The sequence below is a fragment of the Mus caroli genome, chromosome 7 (genome assembly GCF_900094665.2).
Source record: "Mus caroli chromosome 7, CAROLI_EIJ_v1.1, whole genome shotgun sequence".
In the NCBI taxonomy this organism is placed as follows: Eukaryota; Metazoa; Chordata; class Mammalia; order Rodentia; family Muridae; genus Mus; species Mus caroli.
The window spans coordinates 112,297,026-112,314,982 of record NC_034576.1 but is presented as its reverse complement, the minus strand read 5'-3'; the positions used below and the strand labels follow the sequence as shown (position 1 = coordinate 112,314,982).

Below are 17,957 nucleotides of genomic sequence, written 5' to 3'. Positions count from 1 at the left end.
CACGTGCCAAACCTTCCTTCTATCTTCAAGTCCCCTTCTTCCCTTCCCTTCTCCTAGGCATTGCTTCTTTGCCTCCATCAACCCATCCACCTTTATAATCTTTCCAAGAACATAACATTTTTCCGGGAAGCCCTCTTCTGCTTTCCCTGAGAATACAAGTTCTCCTTCTTCCACAATGCAGAGCACCGGTGTCTTTCTGCATCACTTGTCGTGACTATACAAATGAAACTGAAGGACTAGAGAAGACAGCATGGGTTATAAGCTCACAACAGATATGATTGTTAAAGCACTCACCTGGGGGAGGCTCAAAGAAGGCTTCCTGCTCCTCCTCAATGGGCTCTGTGTCGTTGTGGGCTGTCCGTTTGTGCATGGCGAGCGTGGAGATCTGTTTGTACGTCTTCCCACAGTGGTTACAGTTGTACGGTTTGGAGTGAGTGTGGACGACATGGTGTTTATACAAACTGGAATACTCTGTAAACCGTTTGTCACACCCAGGAACTGTACAGACATATGGCTTTTCTCCTAAATGAAGAAGACACGCAAAAAGGTCAGTTTTTTTTTTTTTTTTCAGAAGAGCTGGCTCAGCGTTAAGAACACTCCTTGTTCTTAAAGAAGACCCAGGCTCTATTTTTTTTTTTAAAGATTTATTTATTTATTATATGTAAGTACACTGTAGCTGTCTTCAGACACTCCAGAAGAGGGCGCCTGATCTGTTACGGATGGTTCTGAGCCACCATGTGGTTGCTGGGATTTGAACTCTGGACCTTCGGAAGAGCAGTCGGGTGCTCTTACCCACTGAGCCATCTCACCATCTCAGTAAAAACTGAGCCCAGTCAGTTTTTACATAGGTAGACAAAGTTACTCCACAGCTGAAGGGTGAGACTTTTAAAAATCAACAAGCAAATCACCTGTCAAGATAACTCAGTGTCGAGCACATGCTTAGCACACATGATGCAGAACTCAATCCCTAGCAGAGGGAGTGTGTGTGAGGTGTCCCTTTTCATCCTAAGATGAAAAGCACATAAGAAAAATTCCCTATGGTTTGAACTTGGCTCAAAAGTCGTCTGAGTCGCTGGAGAAGTGGCTCAGAGGTTAAGGGTGCTTGCTTCATTTCCAGAGGACCAGCGTTCACCTCTCAGCACCCACACAAGGTGGCTTCAAGCCACTGTAAGCTCATTTCCAGAAGACCAATTCTGTTTCCTGGTCTACATGACTCCTACACTCCTGTCACGTCCTTTCTGTCATATACATAATTAAAATACTATCTTTGTGGGGTATGAGGCACAAAACCCTAATCCCAGCACTTGGGAGGCAGAGGCAGTTGGATCTCTGTGAGTTCAAGGGTAGCATAGTCCATAGAGTGTGTTCTAAGCCAGTATGGATTTCAGTGTGATTAAACACATGTGCCACCAGGCCTGAATCCATCTATTACTGAACCTGAAACTCACTGACTTGACCAGATTGGCTGACGACCTGTCATTGCCTCCTCAAAGATAGGATAACAGGCACATTTTGCTGTGCTCAGCTTTTTCTATGGGTGCTTGTATGCTTGTATGGCAAGTGTTTATCAAGGGAGGCAGCACTGCAGCCCATCACAGTATCTGGTATTATAGTGCTCGTATGATAAGTGTTTATCAAGTCAGGCGGCTCTGCAGCCCATCACAGCATCTGATACTGTAGTGTTTAACCAATGCTTTCAATTTTGGGTCAGGTGTCAGGAAGAGTTACAGATTAATTTTTAACTCTCTTTGTAAATTAAGAAAAATTATGTGAACATGTGTGTCTCTGTGTAGGTATGTGTAGATGAGTGCAGGTACCCAAAGATGCCAAAAGAGGGCATCATGTCCCATTGAGTTGGAGTTACAGGCAGTTGTGAGCCACCTGCTATAGTGTGTGAGTGTTGGGACCAAGCTCGGGTCCCCTGCAGGAACAGCACCTGCTCTTGGTTGCTATCTCCTCAGCCCTTTATAAGTAAAAAATAGTAACAGCAGAGATTTTTTTTTTATTTGTTTGTTTGAGACAGTTTTTCTTGTAGCCCAGGCTGTCATAGAACACAGTACATAGACCAGGCTGGCCTCCACTTCAGAGATCCTTTAGCCTCTTCCTCCTGAGTGCTGGCATTAGAAGTACAGGGCACCACACCCATACTTATAAATAAATAAAAATACATTGATTTAATTTATGTGTATGGGTGCTTTTCCTACATATAAGTCCATGTACCAATTGTGTACAGCACCCAAAGAGGTCAGAAAAGAGAGTCATTTTCCCTGGAAGTGGAATTACTGATGGTTTTTAGCCTCCATGTGGGTGTTGGGAACCAAGTCTGGGTCTTCTGAAAGAGCAGCTGTAACTACTAAGGCATCTCTCTCTAGCCCTTTTTTGTAAGCTTTTAAAATATGTTCATTTGTGTGTGTGTGTGTGTGTGTGTGTGTGTGTGTATGTGTATGGGCTACCTTGTCTGGCTTTAGTGGGAGAGGAAGTACCTAGCCTTGAAGAGATTTGAAGTGCCAGGGTAGGGGTGGGGGATTCCCAGGGGAGGTGCCCACCTGCTCAGAGGAGGGGAAGGACTGTGGGAGGGGGGCAGTGACCAGGATGTAAAGTGAATAATTTAAAAAAAATTAAATTAAAATTTATAAAAAGTTCTTATTTTGAAGGATGGCAGGTGTTTTTTTGTTTGTTTGTTTAGTTTGGTTTTTTTAAGACAGGATTTCTCTGTGTAGGGCTGGCTGTCCTAGAACTTGCTGGCCTTGAACTTGAAGATCTGCTCGCCTCTGCCTCCCAAGATGTGTGTGTGGTGCCATCACTGTCTGAGACAGTGATTTTCTACTTTTTTTTTTCTTTCTCTCTCTCTCTCTTTTTTTTTTTTTTTTTTTGGTTTTTTGAGACAGGGTTTCTCTTTATAACCCTGGCTGTCCTGGAACTCACTCTGTAGACCAGGCTGGCCTCAAACTCAGAAATCCGCCTGCCTCTGCCTCCTGAGTGCTGGGATTAAAGGCGTGCGCCACCATGCCCGGCTGATGGCAGGTGATTTTCTAAACAGGAAAATGGCTGTCAATTACCACTTGGAATATCAGCCCAACTGCTATTTAGGCTGCAGCAAAACCCACCACTAGATGGCACCAAACAGTAAAAAAGGGATTCCTGTAAACCTTTTTTCCCCTTTGTTTTTAAGCGTCCACCTAAGGCTGGCACGGCCATGACATAGCTGAAGATGACTTTGACCTTCTGATCCTGCTTTGCAGCTGCCTTGTGCTGGTGTTATGATGAACATACCAGTCCTCCTTCACACTGGCTGTACTGGCTGTACTGACTCACTTGTGGCACTTGATCAGCCTTACAGAAGTGGACTTCATTTTACATTCTGAAGCTTCCCCCTCCCTGTCTGAGTGCTGCTTGCTTGCCTCCCCCTGCCCCCTCCACCTCCCTAGACCCTTACTCATGCAAGCACTGAGGTAGGTGGCTGTTACACGCCTGGCAGTGACTCTGCCTTCCCCCTGCGGAGATTAAAGGTGTTGTGTGTGTGTGTGTGTGTGTGTGTGTGTGTGCCATCACAGGTCAGCTCAGCAGAGAACGTCTGGAGCTGCTTCAGCTCTTCTCATCATGGAAACTGGGAAGAAGAAGGCAGCTGAAAGCCTCGAAGGACAGGGCAGGACCCCAGCAGTCATTACCTGTGTGTATCCTCACATGGTTTTTATAATTAGTCGCGCTGGCAAATGCCCTCCCACATCCAGGCTCTGTGCAGTAATAAGGTCTTTCTCCTGTGTGTGTCCTAATGTGCACTTTTCTGATATTTGATGTGGTAAAGGACCGACCGCAGCCTTCAATAGGACACTTAAAGGGCCTTTCTCCTAAAGATACAAAAGGGAATAAATTAAACAGTGGGGAAAAAAAAAAAAAGAGAGATACAGAGATGGGAATGTCACGGGGCTCTGTCAAAGGTCTCATCACAGGGTCTCACCCCATCTGCAGCCTGAAGGCTCTGAGTTTCCCTTCTAAGCATTGCTGTGTTCTGGAGAGAGCATTCAACACTCACCAGTGACTGTGACTTTCCAAGATAGAGTCATCAAGTGGGCATATAAAAAAACTGAACTGAGAAAAGCATACACCACAATGTCAGAGGAAAGATAAGAGAAAATCAGGAACAGAACTAAGGTTCCACAAGATGGCTTAGTAGGTATAAATGCTTGCTGCCAAGCCCAACTGAGTTGGATCCCCGGAACCTAAAAATTAGAAGTGGAGAATCAACCTCTGAACCCCTGTCTCTGTCTCTCTCTGGTTTCTCTGTGTAGCCCTTGGCTCTGTAGACCATGCTGGCCTTGAACTCAGTCAGAGTGCTGTGATTATCATTTCTGACCTCAGACATTTTCTTTACCAGCAGGAGAGGGATATTCTCATATTCTCTCTCCCTCCCTCTCCCTTCCTCCTCCCTCGGTCCCCCCATGCCCCCCCCCCAGGATTTCTGTGTAGCCCTGGCTGTCCTGTAACTCACTCTGTAGACTAAGCTGGCCTTGATCTCGGAAATTTGCCTGCCTCTGCCTCCCAAGTGCTAGGATTAAAGGCATGCACCATCACTGCCCGGCCAGGGTTTATTCTCAATTTTGCTACTTAGCAAAGTCCTATGGTAATAACCTTGTTACTCAGGTAATCTCTGAAACTGACAGGGTTGGTGATCTAGGCTACTATGCATATTTCTGTGGCTTCACCTTGGAAAGTTCACATACATGAACAGCAGGTTGGATGGAATTTTAGGAATTTTAAGATAAGGCCCAGATAATGACTCCTTTCACATTTTTCAGGATCACCATCCTTTCCCTCAGATTAAGAATTCCAGGCCTGGAGGCCAGCAGTTACAAGCACTGACTGCTCTTCCAGAAGACCCCAGTTCAATTCCCAGCACCCACATGGCAGCTAACAACTATCTGTAACTTTGGTTCTAGAGTACTGATACCCATGCGCATAAAATAAAATTAAATAACTTATTAAGAAACAATAATAAAATAACAAGCAGTCCTGGTCTACCCTGATAATACTAGCCTGTCATCCCAGAACTGGAATGGCCAATGTAAAAGCATCACAAATCCAAGGTCAACCAGGCTAGATTATTTGATGAGATCCAGGAATCATAAAGTAAAGAAAGCAACTGCTGGTCTAATTAGGACGTTGTTTGAACTGGTACCTGTATGGGTTCTGATGTGCTTCTGTAGGTCTCCTGAAGTTTTGAAAGACTTTGTACAATTATCTTCTGAACACCGGTATGGCTTTTCTCCAGTATGAGTTCTGAAATGACTTTTTAATCCATAACCTTTAAGAAAATTGAAAAGAAAATGTATCCATACAATACTCCTCTAAACATGTTTTTGGAGAGTAACCTAGGGAGCATAGAGTAAGCAGGAAGAATCAAATACTAGGCAGATATCATAGAATGACTATTAAGAATATGTGGGGCAGCTGGGCAGTGGTGGCCCACACACCTTTAATCCCAGCAGTTGGGAGGCAGAGACAGGCAAGGATTTCTGAGATCGAGACCAGCCTGGTCTACAAAGTGAGTTCCAGGACAGCCAGGGCTATACAGAGAAACCCTGTCTTGAAAAACCAAAAAAAGAAAAAAAAAAGAAAAGAAAAAGAAAAAGAAAAAGAAAGAAAAAAGATTAAGTGAGGCAAGCTAGTATGGTGGCTGATGCCTGTACTCCCAGTATATGGATGGCTGAAATGGAAGGACTGCCATAAATTTGAGACCAGTGTGGAATGCAGTGAGACATTGCCTCAAAAAACAAACCAAACAAAAATATTCAATATTAAAAAAGGGTGGGGCTTGAGAGATAGCTCTGTGGTTAGTCCTCACTCATTGCTCTTACAGAGGACCTGGGTCGGGTTCCCAGCACCCCCGAGACAGAAAACTCCCTAGGCCTGTTTTAACTATAATATATATATTTAAAGATTTATTTATTTATTATATTTAAGTACACTGTAGCTGTCTTTAGACACCCCAGAAGAAGAGAGTCAGATCTCACTATGGATGGTTGTGAACCACCACGTGGTTGCTGGGATTTGAACTCAGGACCTTTGAAAGAGCAGTCAGTGTTCTTAACCACTGAGCCATCTCTTCAGCCCTTAATTATATTTTGAATCAGCATTTTTGGGGGGTGGGGCACAGTACATGGCAGTTTTACTGACCTATTAGGTTCCAGGCTGTCCTCAAATTCAAAAGACATTTGCCTGCCTCTGCCTCCCCAGTGCTGGAATTAAAATCATATACTATCATACCCAGCTTTTAAAAGCATGGCTTTTATTTTTCCTGGTAGAAGAAAACACAGGATGGAATGAGAAATACCAAATACTCAGACACAGCTACATTGTTGGAGAAAATGTTAATACAGAAAGGGGCCCAGAGCAAACAGGACAGGAGAGAGACAGTTAATTTAGAGACTGAAAGGGCTGGATGAATGGCGGCTCGGCAGTTCCAAGTCTCTAGCAGAGGACATGGGCTTGTGTTTGGTTCCCAGGACCCATACCAGTTAGCTCACAACTGTTTGACTTCAGTCCCAGGGGATCTAATCACCTCCTTGGGCTTATAAGGTTACCTGCACATATATGGTGCACATAAATTCACACAGGCACACATACATACAAATAAAAAACTAATGCAAGGCTAAAAACCTGATCATGTGCTTTTTTTGGACTCAGAAGGGGAAGGGGTCAGCTCCTGCCTCTGGCGCCTCTGAGCAATCCCACTGGAACTAAGAAGTAAAGAAAATGTGTTTTTACCTGTTGCAAATGCTTTCCCACAGCCTGAATGCTCACACTGGTAAGGCCGGTCTCCTGTGTGTGAGCGCTCATGGACCTGTTAATAAAACACAAGCACAATTCTGTTTCCTTTACATGATCTATTAGTAAGACGTTTTCAACACAAACCCACTCTTTTCCTCTCCTAATAAATGGCTTCGTTTTTTGTTTTTTTCCCCTCCTTTTTCTTTTACTGTACTGGGGATTGCATGAGATGCAATAACTATTCCTGAGCTATACCACTAGTTCTGTTGTATATTTTAAAATAAAATAAAAAGCAACTTTTCTACAAAAACTATAGGCTAATAATTTTTGAAACAGACTCATGCTACATTGCAACAAGGGCTCTTTTAAAATAAGGCACAGGATCATCTGAGTGCTTCCAGAGTGGCCACAGGAGCGTGTAGGACACATATGCAAAATGACAACGAGGAAGGGAGCACAGGGACAGGCTTTCCAAAGAGAACTCTTGCATACTAGACAGCCATGCATCTGAAGCTACACTGCCTAGAAGAGCTTTAGCCACCTGCCTTCTGTCTGTCTGTCTGAGCTGCAGTCCCATGTAGCCCAGGCTGACCCAAACGCTCTATGTAGCCAAGGATGGCCTTGAGCTCTTCATCCTCGCTTCCTCCCGATTACTAGGGTTACAGGTGTGCATTACCACACCCAGTTTATGGGGTGCTAAAGACAGATCCCAGGGCACACCAGGCAAGTGTTCTACTAACTGAACTACATCTGCAGCTCTGCATCTGCCTTTCTAAGACTCAAGATCCTGTCTGTAAAGTGAGGCACACCACTGGTGGCTGCTATGACACTTGAGTACTCAAGACAATGCCCAACATTCTCTGAACCTTTAATGGGTTCATTTTTTTTCTTAAAGATTTATTTATTTATTTAGTATATAATGAGTACACTGTAGCTGTCTTCAGACACACCAGAAGAGGGCATCAGTTCCCATTACAGATGCTTGTAAGCAACATGTGGTTGCTGGGAATTGAACTCAGGACCTCTGCAAGAGTAGTCAGTGCTCTTAACCACTGAGCCATCTCTCTAGCCTAGGTTCATTCTTCTTATTAATTTATATGAACAGTATTAACAAATTTTCACACCCTTACTATAAAGGATGTTATATTATAGACAGAGTCTTATGTATCCCACACTGGTTTTGTAGTGAGAGTGGCCTTAACCATTTGAGGCATCTGCCTCCACCCCTTGAGCATGGATTAAGGGCAAATGCCACCATGACCAGTTTATGTGGTGCCAGAGAGTGAACCCAGGACCAGGCAAGTACTCTAATGAGTAAGTGACACCCCCAGCTTGAGATAACTAGTTTTTCCTTAAATTAATTTATTTCTATTTTATGTGCACTGGTGTTTTGCCTTCATGTATGTCAGATCTTAGAGTTCTAGACAGTTTGTGAGATGCCATGTGGGTGCTGGGAACTAAACCTGGGTCCTCTGGACATAAAACCATGCCGGGAAGTTTGGTAAGGTAGTGTAGGCTGAGATCCAGAGATTGGGTGGGCACACACCTCCCCACCTCCCTGCTGACTCCTGACTTGGAATACATGCCATGCTCCTCACATAAAAGAGACATGACCTGTGGTCACATAGGTCCCAAACAGAGTTCTCTACCATGCTAATGAGGTACCTAGAGGTCTAGAGGGTATAGCTAATAAGTTTCCTTACCTAGACATCTTCCCTGCAAAAGGTATTTAATCTCAGGCCCATCCTGAGGAGGGGGCTGTGGTTTTATGCATCCATTTCCTGCCATGACAATAAACTGTTTAAAACCACGGACTGTCTTTTTCACCATGAAGAAGGCCTTCGCCTACAGGGTCACAGCCTAATCTGTAGAAGGCCTCTATCACAACCACCACCAAGCCTGCATCTGTCAAGCCAAGGACCATCATCTCTGCCGGATGCTGTCCCTCGCCCCTGAGCCCCACGACTCCTTTCTTTGCTCTTCTGTGACTCCCAGAGGAGCCTGGGTATTCAAGATAGTAGCAGGCTGGGGACCCAAAGCTTTGCTTTCACACCTGGAGAGCAGTTAGAGCCCCAGCGCTTCCCTACAGCCCAGCGCCTGCCCTAGAGGAAGCAGTCAAATCCCTGAGATGCGCCTCCCCAAGCAGCTGTGCTCTGTGGCAGAGCTGACACATACAGCTTGTCAGTGCTCTTAACCACTAAACCATCTCTCCAGCCCAGAGATGACCAGCTTTAGAGATAATGGAAAATGAGGTATCATGAGGTCACTCATCATGCGTGAATCACACATAGATAAATATAGGAAGAATGCTCCAAGGCCACTGTTCCAAATATACTTCCTGACACAAGGTAAGCTACTCATTATATCTGAGCTATTTGTTAAAAGTCATGGCATATTCTATTGTGGTTTGTTTTTGTTGTTGTTTTTTGTTTTTCAAGAAAGGGTTTCTCTGTGTAGCCCTGGCTGTCTATTGTGTTTTGTTGCAAGTAAAATAAAAATATTGAGGCTAGATGAAGTAGCATATACCTTAAAATAACCCCCCTCCAATTAATAAAAATGTAGATGGGTATAGTGTCATATACCTACAACCACAGAAACTAAGGGGTGGAAAAGGGAGAATCCAAGCCCAAGATCAACCTGAACTACTCAGTGAGTTTAATTAAGGCCAGTCTGAACTACACAGTTAGTCTCACAAAACCCAAGACTGGCCAGGTAGTATTGGTACATAACTTTAATCCCACCATCCCTTTAATCTCAGCATTTAGGTAGGAGTCAGATCTCTCAAAGCCAGCCTGACCTACAGAGTGAGTTCCAGCACAGCCAGGGTTATAAAAAGAAACCCTATCTCAAAAAGCAAAAACAAAAAAAAAGTATGTTCCATCACTGAAATGTACTAGTTGTATTAAATTTTTCTTTTTGTTTTTTTTTGTTTTTTCGAGACAGGGTTTCTCTATGTAGCCCTGGCTGTCCTGGAACTCACTTTGTAGACCAGGCTGGCCTCGAACTCAGAAATCCGCCTGCCTCTGCCTCCCAAGTGCTGGGATTAAAGGCGTGTGCCACCACGCCCGGCTTTTTTTCTTTTTGTTTTTTTTTGTTGTATTAAATTTTTTAAAATTATTTTTATTTTTTATTTTTTTAACGATTTATTTACTATTATACATATTAGCTGTCTTCAGACACCAGAAGAGGGCGTCAGATCTCATTATGGGTGGTTGTGAGCCACCATATGGTTGCTGGGATTTGAACTCAGGACCTTTGGAAGAGCAGTCAGTGCTCTAACCCACTGAGCCATCTCGCCAGCCAGCCCTGTATTAAATTTAATACAGACTATCTGCTAGGGAATATGCTGGAATTTGGGATACAGTGATAAAGCATCCAGGCTCTGAAGAGAACAGGCAGTTGTTGAGTTTGTCCAGGCTCTTGTGTGTGTTAGTGCATGTCAGTATCTTTTGAATGGGTGTGAACAGGGATGTCTAAGCTCGATCATGCAAGCAGTAGTGTGTGCCATCAGTATGCTTGTGAGCCCGACATTTCCGTCCTATACCTTAAGGTGATGAGCTGTTGTATAGAGTTTCCCACAGCCGTCGTATTTGCACCGAAATGCCTTTTCTCCACTCGGCTGAGCTTTGGGAGTTACTCGAGTAGCATGGCCTTGTAAGACAATCTGGAAAAACAAAATAAGCCTTAAGGTGTTCATACAAAACACAACAGATGAAATTACTATTTCACAATAAAAAAGACAAAACCATATCATGAGCTACAACTCAGAACATTCTATGCTAAGAGTCTAGGACTTCAAGTTAGGAAGATTCTCTTTTCTAAGGCTTCAACAAGTCAGTGCTCTGCAAGACTGCAGTTTGGCCTCACGGATCTATTGCCACCCAGGAAACCTCTAGAGTGTGTGTCTGTGCCACTGCACACGCCTGAAATCCAAGACCTTCAGAGGCTAAGGCAGGAGCAGCATAAGCTTAAGGCCAGGCTGAGCTATACAGTAAGAGTCTAGTTAAGATATCGAAAATAAAATCTCTATTGTACATTGCTAACTCCTAATATACTCAAGGGGTCCATCTCCTTATCCTTCTTTATTAAAGGAAATGGAACCTTATAATAATTTTAAATGTATTTTTCATTTTAAAGACCATGGCAGAGAAGGCGTCAGGTCAAGTGAGTCCCCAGGATGGGATTCCTGCGATCCTAGTCTGCACTTCAGTTCAACAGAGGCTCATTTTTATGGATCACCATTGTAAAAATAAACAGTGACGCTTCCCCTAAGGCCTTTTGAAGATTACTATCTGTTTCAGGAATTATGACACCAAGGGCTGGATCTTGCCTTACAAGCATGAGGCCCTAGGTTTCAATCCTTAGTACTGCAAACAAAACGAATCAAACCCCAGGAGTTCTTTTTTTTAAATTAGCTATCTTCTTCATTTACATTTCCAATGCTATCCCAAAAGTCCCCCATACCCTCCCCACCCACTCCCCCACCCACCCATTCCCATTTTTTGGCCCTGGCGTTCCCCTGTACTGGGGCATATAAAGTCTGCACGACCAATGGGCCTCTCTTCCCAGTGATGGCCGACTAGGCCATCTTTTGATACATATGCAGCTAGAGACAAGAGCTCCGGGGGGTACTGGTTAGTTCATATTGTTGTTCCACCTACAGGGTTGCAGGCCCCTTCAGCTCCTTGGGTACTTTCTCTAGCTCCTCCATTGGGGGCCCTGTGATCCATCCAATAGCTGACTGTGAGCATCCATAAAAGTTGCAAATAGGTTTATAGAAAGATAGCTGCGAGGTTAAGACACGTTGCTTTCTACCAGAGGATCCAAGTTTGATAACTGCCTTTAACTTCAACTACAGGGTGCATCGCATGTCTCTGACATACATGGGTGCCAGTACTCACCTGCATGTACATGCCCAGACATCCAGGCATGCACACGCACATGCACACATACACTTGCACACACACAATTTAAAAATTAACAAAACCAAACAAAACCCGTTAAACAAACAAGTCTTGGCTTTGCATACCTGCATTTTTTTCTCTTGCTCATTCTCTCCAATCATTCCTGTACTTGTTACACCGTCACTGCCATCAATGGATACCTAAAGTAAGAAAAGAAGACTTTAAAAGGTTTCATGATTTAGCTACAGTGCTGGGGACTGAACCGAAGACCTCACACACATTAGATAAGTACTGTATAAATGAGCTATTCCTCAAGCCCCAGTCTGGAATTTTGATAATTGTTTAGGCTGGGTGATATGCAGATTTATTATTACTCTTATTGTGTGTTTTAAAAACTCTCCCAAACTAAGATCTAACAAATTATCATTTATTTATTATCATGATACTAGACTGAACTCAAGGCCCCATGTATTATAGACAAGCACTCTACTACTGAACCATACCACTGGGTTCTCCAAATTAAGGCATATACATGAGATAGGGACTCATGTAGTGCCGTCAGCTCCTGAACTCACTACAGTCAAGGCTGACCCTAAATTCCTGGCCTCCACATCCACGGTGCTGGGATTACAGCCATATCTCCCAGTCCCATTCCCCACCCAAACTTCTAATTACATGAGAAGTATACTTTTGGGGCAGGGTAAAAAAATTCAAGAATCCTCCCTACTTCTCCCTAGGCTGAGGTTTTATTATCTGCTCCAACTGGTGTCCCAAACTCGGACATGAGAGATCTTCTTCACTCAGCTTCCTAAGTAGCTGAAACAAAGGCATGAACCCTCATGATTACCTCAAAAACTAGAGGTTTTTATATAAAATTCAAGGCTTTCCTTCACTTTTCCTAATCTCTAATTTTGCTTCTGTTTTCTCCATTATATCCTCTATAGAACTTATCCTTGACCTCGCCCCCCACCCCTCCTCCCAAGACAGGATTTCTCTGTGTAGCCCGGGTATTCTGGAACTCACTTTGTAGACCAGGCTAGCCTTGAACTCAGAAATCCGCCTGCCTCTGCCTCCCAAGTGCTGGGATTAAAGGTGTGCTTAACCTCCACCACTGGGCACAAGTGTTCTTAGCTGAGCCAGCTTTCTGCATGTCTTTAATTGTTGTTGAGACAATTCATATAGCCCAACATTCAGACCGTACGTAGCCCGCTTTTGGCTTCACGCCTATGATCATCTGTAGGAATTATAGGTAAGAACTACATTCCTGGCATTCACTTATTCAGTACCGCCTGACTCACTTTTTATTTTAAAATTGCTCGCTGCTGCTGCTGCTGCTGCTGCTGCTGCTGCTGTGGCCACTGCTACCTCCTTCTCTTTCTCCTCTTCTTATTTTTCTTTTTTGTTAGTTTTGCTTTTGAGACAGGGTCTTATTTATCCCAGGCTGGCTTTCAACTTTTTGAACTTCTGACCTTCCTGTTTTACCTCCCAAATGATCTGTGCAGTGCTAGTAGTACTGACTTCAGAGTTTCAAGCGTAGTCAACACTCCACTGCGATACCCTCCAGTACAGAGGTGGGTACTGAAGCTGCCCAAAGTGCCATACCTTTGCTGCATACTGCTCCAAAGCACTAATGGTATCTGGGTCAATTGTGGCATCCCCAGTGTGCAGCCCTGCCACTGTCCCATCAGCCTGAATTGCCAAGATGGTATCAGACTGTGGGACTTGCACTGCATGGTGGATATAAGCTGTTGTGCCATCTTCTAACTGAACGGCCTGAAGTGAGCTCTGGTCATAACTGTCTGAGGGAAAGGAAGAAAAAAAATCATCATATTAAAAGCATGTTAGTTCACCAACCCTCTCAGCCTTCCCTTATAGCTCATCTCAATTCCTTTGTCAGTCACCAATCCACAGAGATACTTTCTACCATGAACCCACAGAGACCACAATGGGCTGGGATGCAGGTAGGTATTTTATTGTCCTTCCTGCCCCTGATTCTGATCTCTCAAGACTTAGTCTTTCTTCTAACATAAGCTAGCAGAACCCCCTCCCCCAATCCTGTCTTTACTTCCTAGGGCCTCTTATCACATACCCTAGTCCCCCTGGCTCTTTCCCATGGCCTATCTCAGGCTTTCCTCCTAGATCATCTCCATTCCTTTGTGTAACTGGCCCAAAGAATACTAGCACTGCAGTACTCTCTGCCAGGGATCCCACAGCATCACACCTGCATAGAACTCACAGAGGGTAATAGTAACCAAAGAACGGACACTCACCCAACAAAGACAAGACCAATATCTAAACCGAAAAGCATCTCAACAGCCTACCTCCAGATGCCTAGATCTAGTACAGAAATACAAATATACATAAGGCAGTAACCTATTGCAATAGACTGTGATGAATGCAGTTAAGCTGAGGCAAAAGACAAAGACTTAAAGATAACACTTTTGAATATGTCCATGGACCTTAAAGGAGATATGAAAAAAAGTCTTTTAAGACCATGAAAACACAAATAGTTGAATGAAATAATGAGAACTGTTCAGGACATGAAAATACACACAGTACACACACACACACACACACACACATTTTTTTAAAAATTATTTTATTATTTATTTACTTATTTTGGTTTTTCGGGACAGGGTTTCTCTGTATAGCCTTGGCTGTCCTGGAACTCACTCTGTAGACCAAGCTGGCCTCAAACTCAGAAATCCGCCTGCCTCTGCCTCCCGAGTGCTGGGATTAAAGGCGTGCGCCTTAATATAGTTTTAATAAAGTCATAGAACCAGGCAACAGTAGTTCAACCTTTAATCCTGGCACTTGGGAAGCAGAGGCAGACAGATCTCCTGTGTTGTTCAAGGCTAGCCTGGTCTATAGAGTGAGTTCCAGGATAGCCAGAGAAACCCTGTCTCGAAAAATCAACCAACCAACCAACCAACTTCCCCACCCACCCCAAAAAACCCAAACCAGGATCCATCTTTCTCCTGCATCCAAGAAATACACTTCACCATCAAAGACAGACATCACCTCAGGAAAAAAGGATGGAAAAGATATTGCCTGTAGCCTAGGCTGTCCTGATATTCACTACGGAGGCAAGGCTATCTTCAGTAGTGATCTTCCAGTTGGTGCCTCCTAAAGCCTTGGATTACAGGTTTCAGCCTCCATACTGACTACATGTCTTATATTGATTTAATCTGAACAAAAATAGTGTGAGTCAGAATTTACTCCCTTTTTACTGTTTAGATAGGAACCTGAGGTCTGGGACATTAAAGTCACTTTCTTTAGGAACATTAAAAAAAAAAAAAAACAAAGCCTCCACATTTAACATCTAGCCTAAAGAATAACAAACTCATCTTTAGTACAAATCGAGAAACCATAATTTAGACTCATGTCAGTTCCTGGTATTCAAACACCTAGCTCCAAAGTTTGTGTTGTTTATTGTGATACTGTGCCTGGACAGCTCAAACTGCCACAAAGCTTTTCCTTACACGATGGCGCAACCTGTTCCCTTGTGCTTCAAAAAATAAACAATTGTTTCCCATGACAACATTCCAGCAGCAAGGACAGTTTTTATTTTCCCACAGCCCCAGCTCTTCCTTGTGTTATTTACATTCACCAAGCTATTGTACCTTTCGAGGTGTGGTGGATAAATGCAGTGGTCCCGTCTTCTAGCTGCACTGCTTGCCCATCCTCCAGCCGCAAACTGTCCCCTGCTCAAGAGCAATGCTTACATTTAGATTCCAGTATACATTTACATTTCAGTAGGTTCCAGTTAACTCACACAGCAGCAACAGCGTCGGATTAACACAGATATTTATTTTAAGAGTCACAGGATACTTAAGTAATCTCGGTAAAGTGGCTTTGAAAAGGTATTTCAAGGAAAAGGGAGTCCTGAGACTTGTTTTAGGAAAACTTATGAGGGGTGAGGAGAGTTGGAAGAAAAGAAGAAAATGAACAGAGTGGGGTTCAGCTCCAACAACAGCCACAGTTCCTTAGGACCGCTGTCTACTGATCTCCTGAGTCCAGCCCAGCAATGTTTCTTACATGTTCTTTTGGAGGAGTCTTGGATACGTTTGACACTCTGTGATCTATTGACTCATCTTTTCAGAGGGAAGACTAGAAATCAGAGCAAATTTATGTAGTAAGAACCAGCCATGGTAGCAAACTCTGAGATCGGAGAATCAGGAGTTTCTTGTGTGTGTGTGCGCGCGCTTAAACAAATGGTCTCAATGTACAGCCCTGGCTAGCTTGCATGGGCCTCACTATATAGACCAAGATGGCCTCAGACTCAAGAGACCTGGCTGCACTTGCACAGGCAGGCATAAAGGCATGTGCCCCCATGCTTGGCTGTTGTGTCTTAAATACTTACTACTTTTAGGTATGGGGACATGCTGAACATAGGCAGCAGAACCATCTTCCAGTTGAATGACCTGGCCATCAATGAGTCTCCCGTCTGGAACAAAACATTGAAGCCAATAATTTAGCAGCAAAAAAAAAAAAAAAAAAAAAAAAAAAAAAAAAAAATCTAAAACGTTATACAATTTTAAAATGATATCAACTATAAAAACATACACTACTTAAGCNCAGCCACACACACTATAAATAGTGCATTTTAAAAAATAGTCTGGTGAGATGGCTCAGCGGTTAAGAGCACGACTGCTCTTCCAGAGGTCCTGAGTCCAATTCTCAGAAACCACATGGTGGCTTACAACCATCTGTAATGGAATCCGATGCCCTCTTCTAGTGTGTCTGAAGATAGCTGCAGTGTACTCACATAAATAAAAATAAATAAATCTTTTTTAAAAAAGAATTTGCTCACTCTACATATACATACTTAATTACTTTTGGTAGAATGGCATAATTGAGCGCTTGCCACAGGGGGCCATAATTACTGTCAAAACAAATCACACCTGAAAACAACATGGTAGACTAAAAAGAGCTTAAGCTCCAGTAGCCCTGTCTTTTTGTTTGCTTGGCTTGGCTTTTTGTTTGTTTTTCCAAGACAGGTTTTTTTTCTATGTATTCTTGGGCTGTCCTAGAACTAAAACAGGCTGAACTTGAACTCAGAGATTTGCCTGCCTCTGCCTCCCCCAACTGGCCTATTTTAATTCCCACTTCACTCAAGTGTGGATGGTGATAGTTCTCAAATAATTTTGTCATGAAGGCAAAGGACAGTATGTAATCAATCAGCACAGTGTAAATAACTAGGAAATGCCGTCAGTATTGGTAACATTCCATTACCTTAGAGGTTTCTTTGGGTTGTTTTTTTTTGTTTTTTTTTTTTTTTTTTTTTTTTTTTTTTTTTTGTTTTTTTTTGGTTTTTTTGAGAAAGGATTTTCTCTGTGTAGCCCTGGCTGTCCTGGAACTCACTTTGTAGACCAGGCTGGCCTCGAACTCAGAAATCCACCTGCCTCTGCCTCCCGAGTGCTGCGATTAAAGGCGTGCGCCACCACGCCCGGCTGCAAAGGACTATTTCTTGAAGCAAACTAAACACCAATTTAGAGACAATGCCATTTTAAGAAAACCACTAATAAAACAAAAAGAGCAAATGTCTTCTCCACTGCATGCTTTGTAAACACATGAAATCACAATCTAGACTAACAAAGCAGCAAGTGTCTTACTCCACTCCCTCAGTGTCAAAGCATCTTCTAGCTACATCTCAGGGCAGGCCAAAACTATCACTGCAAAACTTAAATTAAAACTCCAAGAATCGCCGGGCGTGGTGGTGCACGCCTTTAATCGCAGCACTTGGGAGGCAGAGGCAGGCGGATTTCTGAGTTCGAGGCCAGTCTGGTCTACAAAGTGAGTTCCAGGACAGCCGGGGCAACAGAGAAACCCTGTCTCGAAAAACCAAAAAAAAAAAAAAAACCTCCAAGAATCATATTCAACACAGCATTTTTAAGAGATTGCAGTGAGAGTCTAGCTGGTGAGGGCTCTGAGTTGCTGGCACAGCACCTGGCCACACAGGTGCACTCACCTTTAGAATTATGCTGTATGTAAGCAGTGGAGCCATCTGCAAGTGTCACAGCTTGTAAACTCACACCTTCCATATTTTCTAAATTGTCACCATCTATGATAAAACAAAGTTATTTAGATACTTATATATGTTCACGTTAACAACATTAAATTCTTTTCTATAAAATGAAAACTAGGGACTTTTATTTTTTTTTTTTCCCTTCAGTTTATCGAGACGGGTTTTCTCTGTGTAGCCCTGGCTGTCCTGGAACTCACTCTGTAGATCAGGCTGGCCTCGAACTCAGAAATCCACCTGCCTCTGCCTCCCAAGTGCTG

The 17,957-nt window shown here is 43.4% G+C and overlaps 1 protein-coding gene across 3 annotated transcripts in view; it reads right to left on the bottom strand.

Moving 5' to 3' along the window:
• Nucleotides 1-17,957, bottom strand: part of Znf143 (zinc finger protein 143) — a 37,746-nt gene that overhangs the window by 8,979 nt on the left and 10,810 nt on the right. Inside the window, exons 3-12 of one of the 3 annotated variants that reach the window (XM_021166790.1) lie at nt 17,644-17,736; nt 16,036-16,119; nt 15,296-15,379; nt 13,275-13,471; nt 11,798-11,872; nt 10,313-10,432; nt 6,766-6,841; nt 5,177-5,302; nt 3,669-3,848; nt 295-522 (exon numbers count right to left, since the gene is read on the bottom strand). In XM_021166790.1, the coding sequence (XP_021022449.1) occupies nt 295-522; nt 3,669-3,848; nt 5,177-5,302; nt 6,766-6,841; nt 10,313-10,432; nt 11,798-11,872; nt 13,275-13,471; nt 15,296-15,379; nt 16,036-16,119; nt 17,644-17,736 (1,263 nt within the window). The remainder of the gene's footprint in view (nt 1-294; nt 523-3,668; nt 3,849-5,176; nt 5,303-6,765; nt 6,842-10,312; nt 10,433-11,797; nt 11,873-13,274; nt 13,472-15,295; nt 15,380-16,035; nt 16,120-17,643; nt 17,737-17,957) is intronic. The other 2 variants (XM_021166789.2, XM_029479975.1) reach the window with 2 other exon arrangements.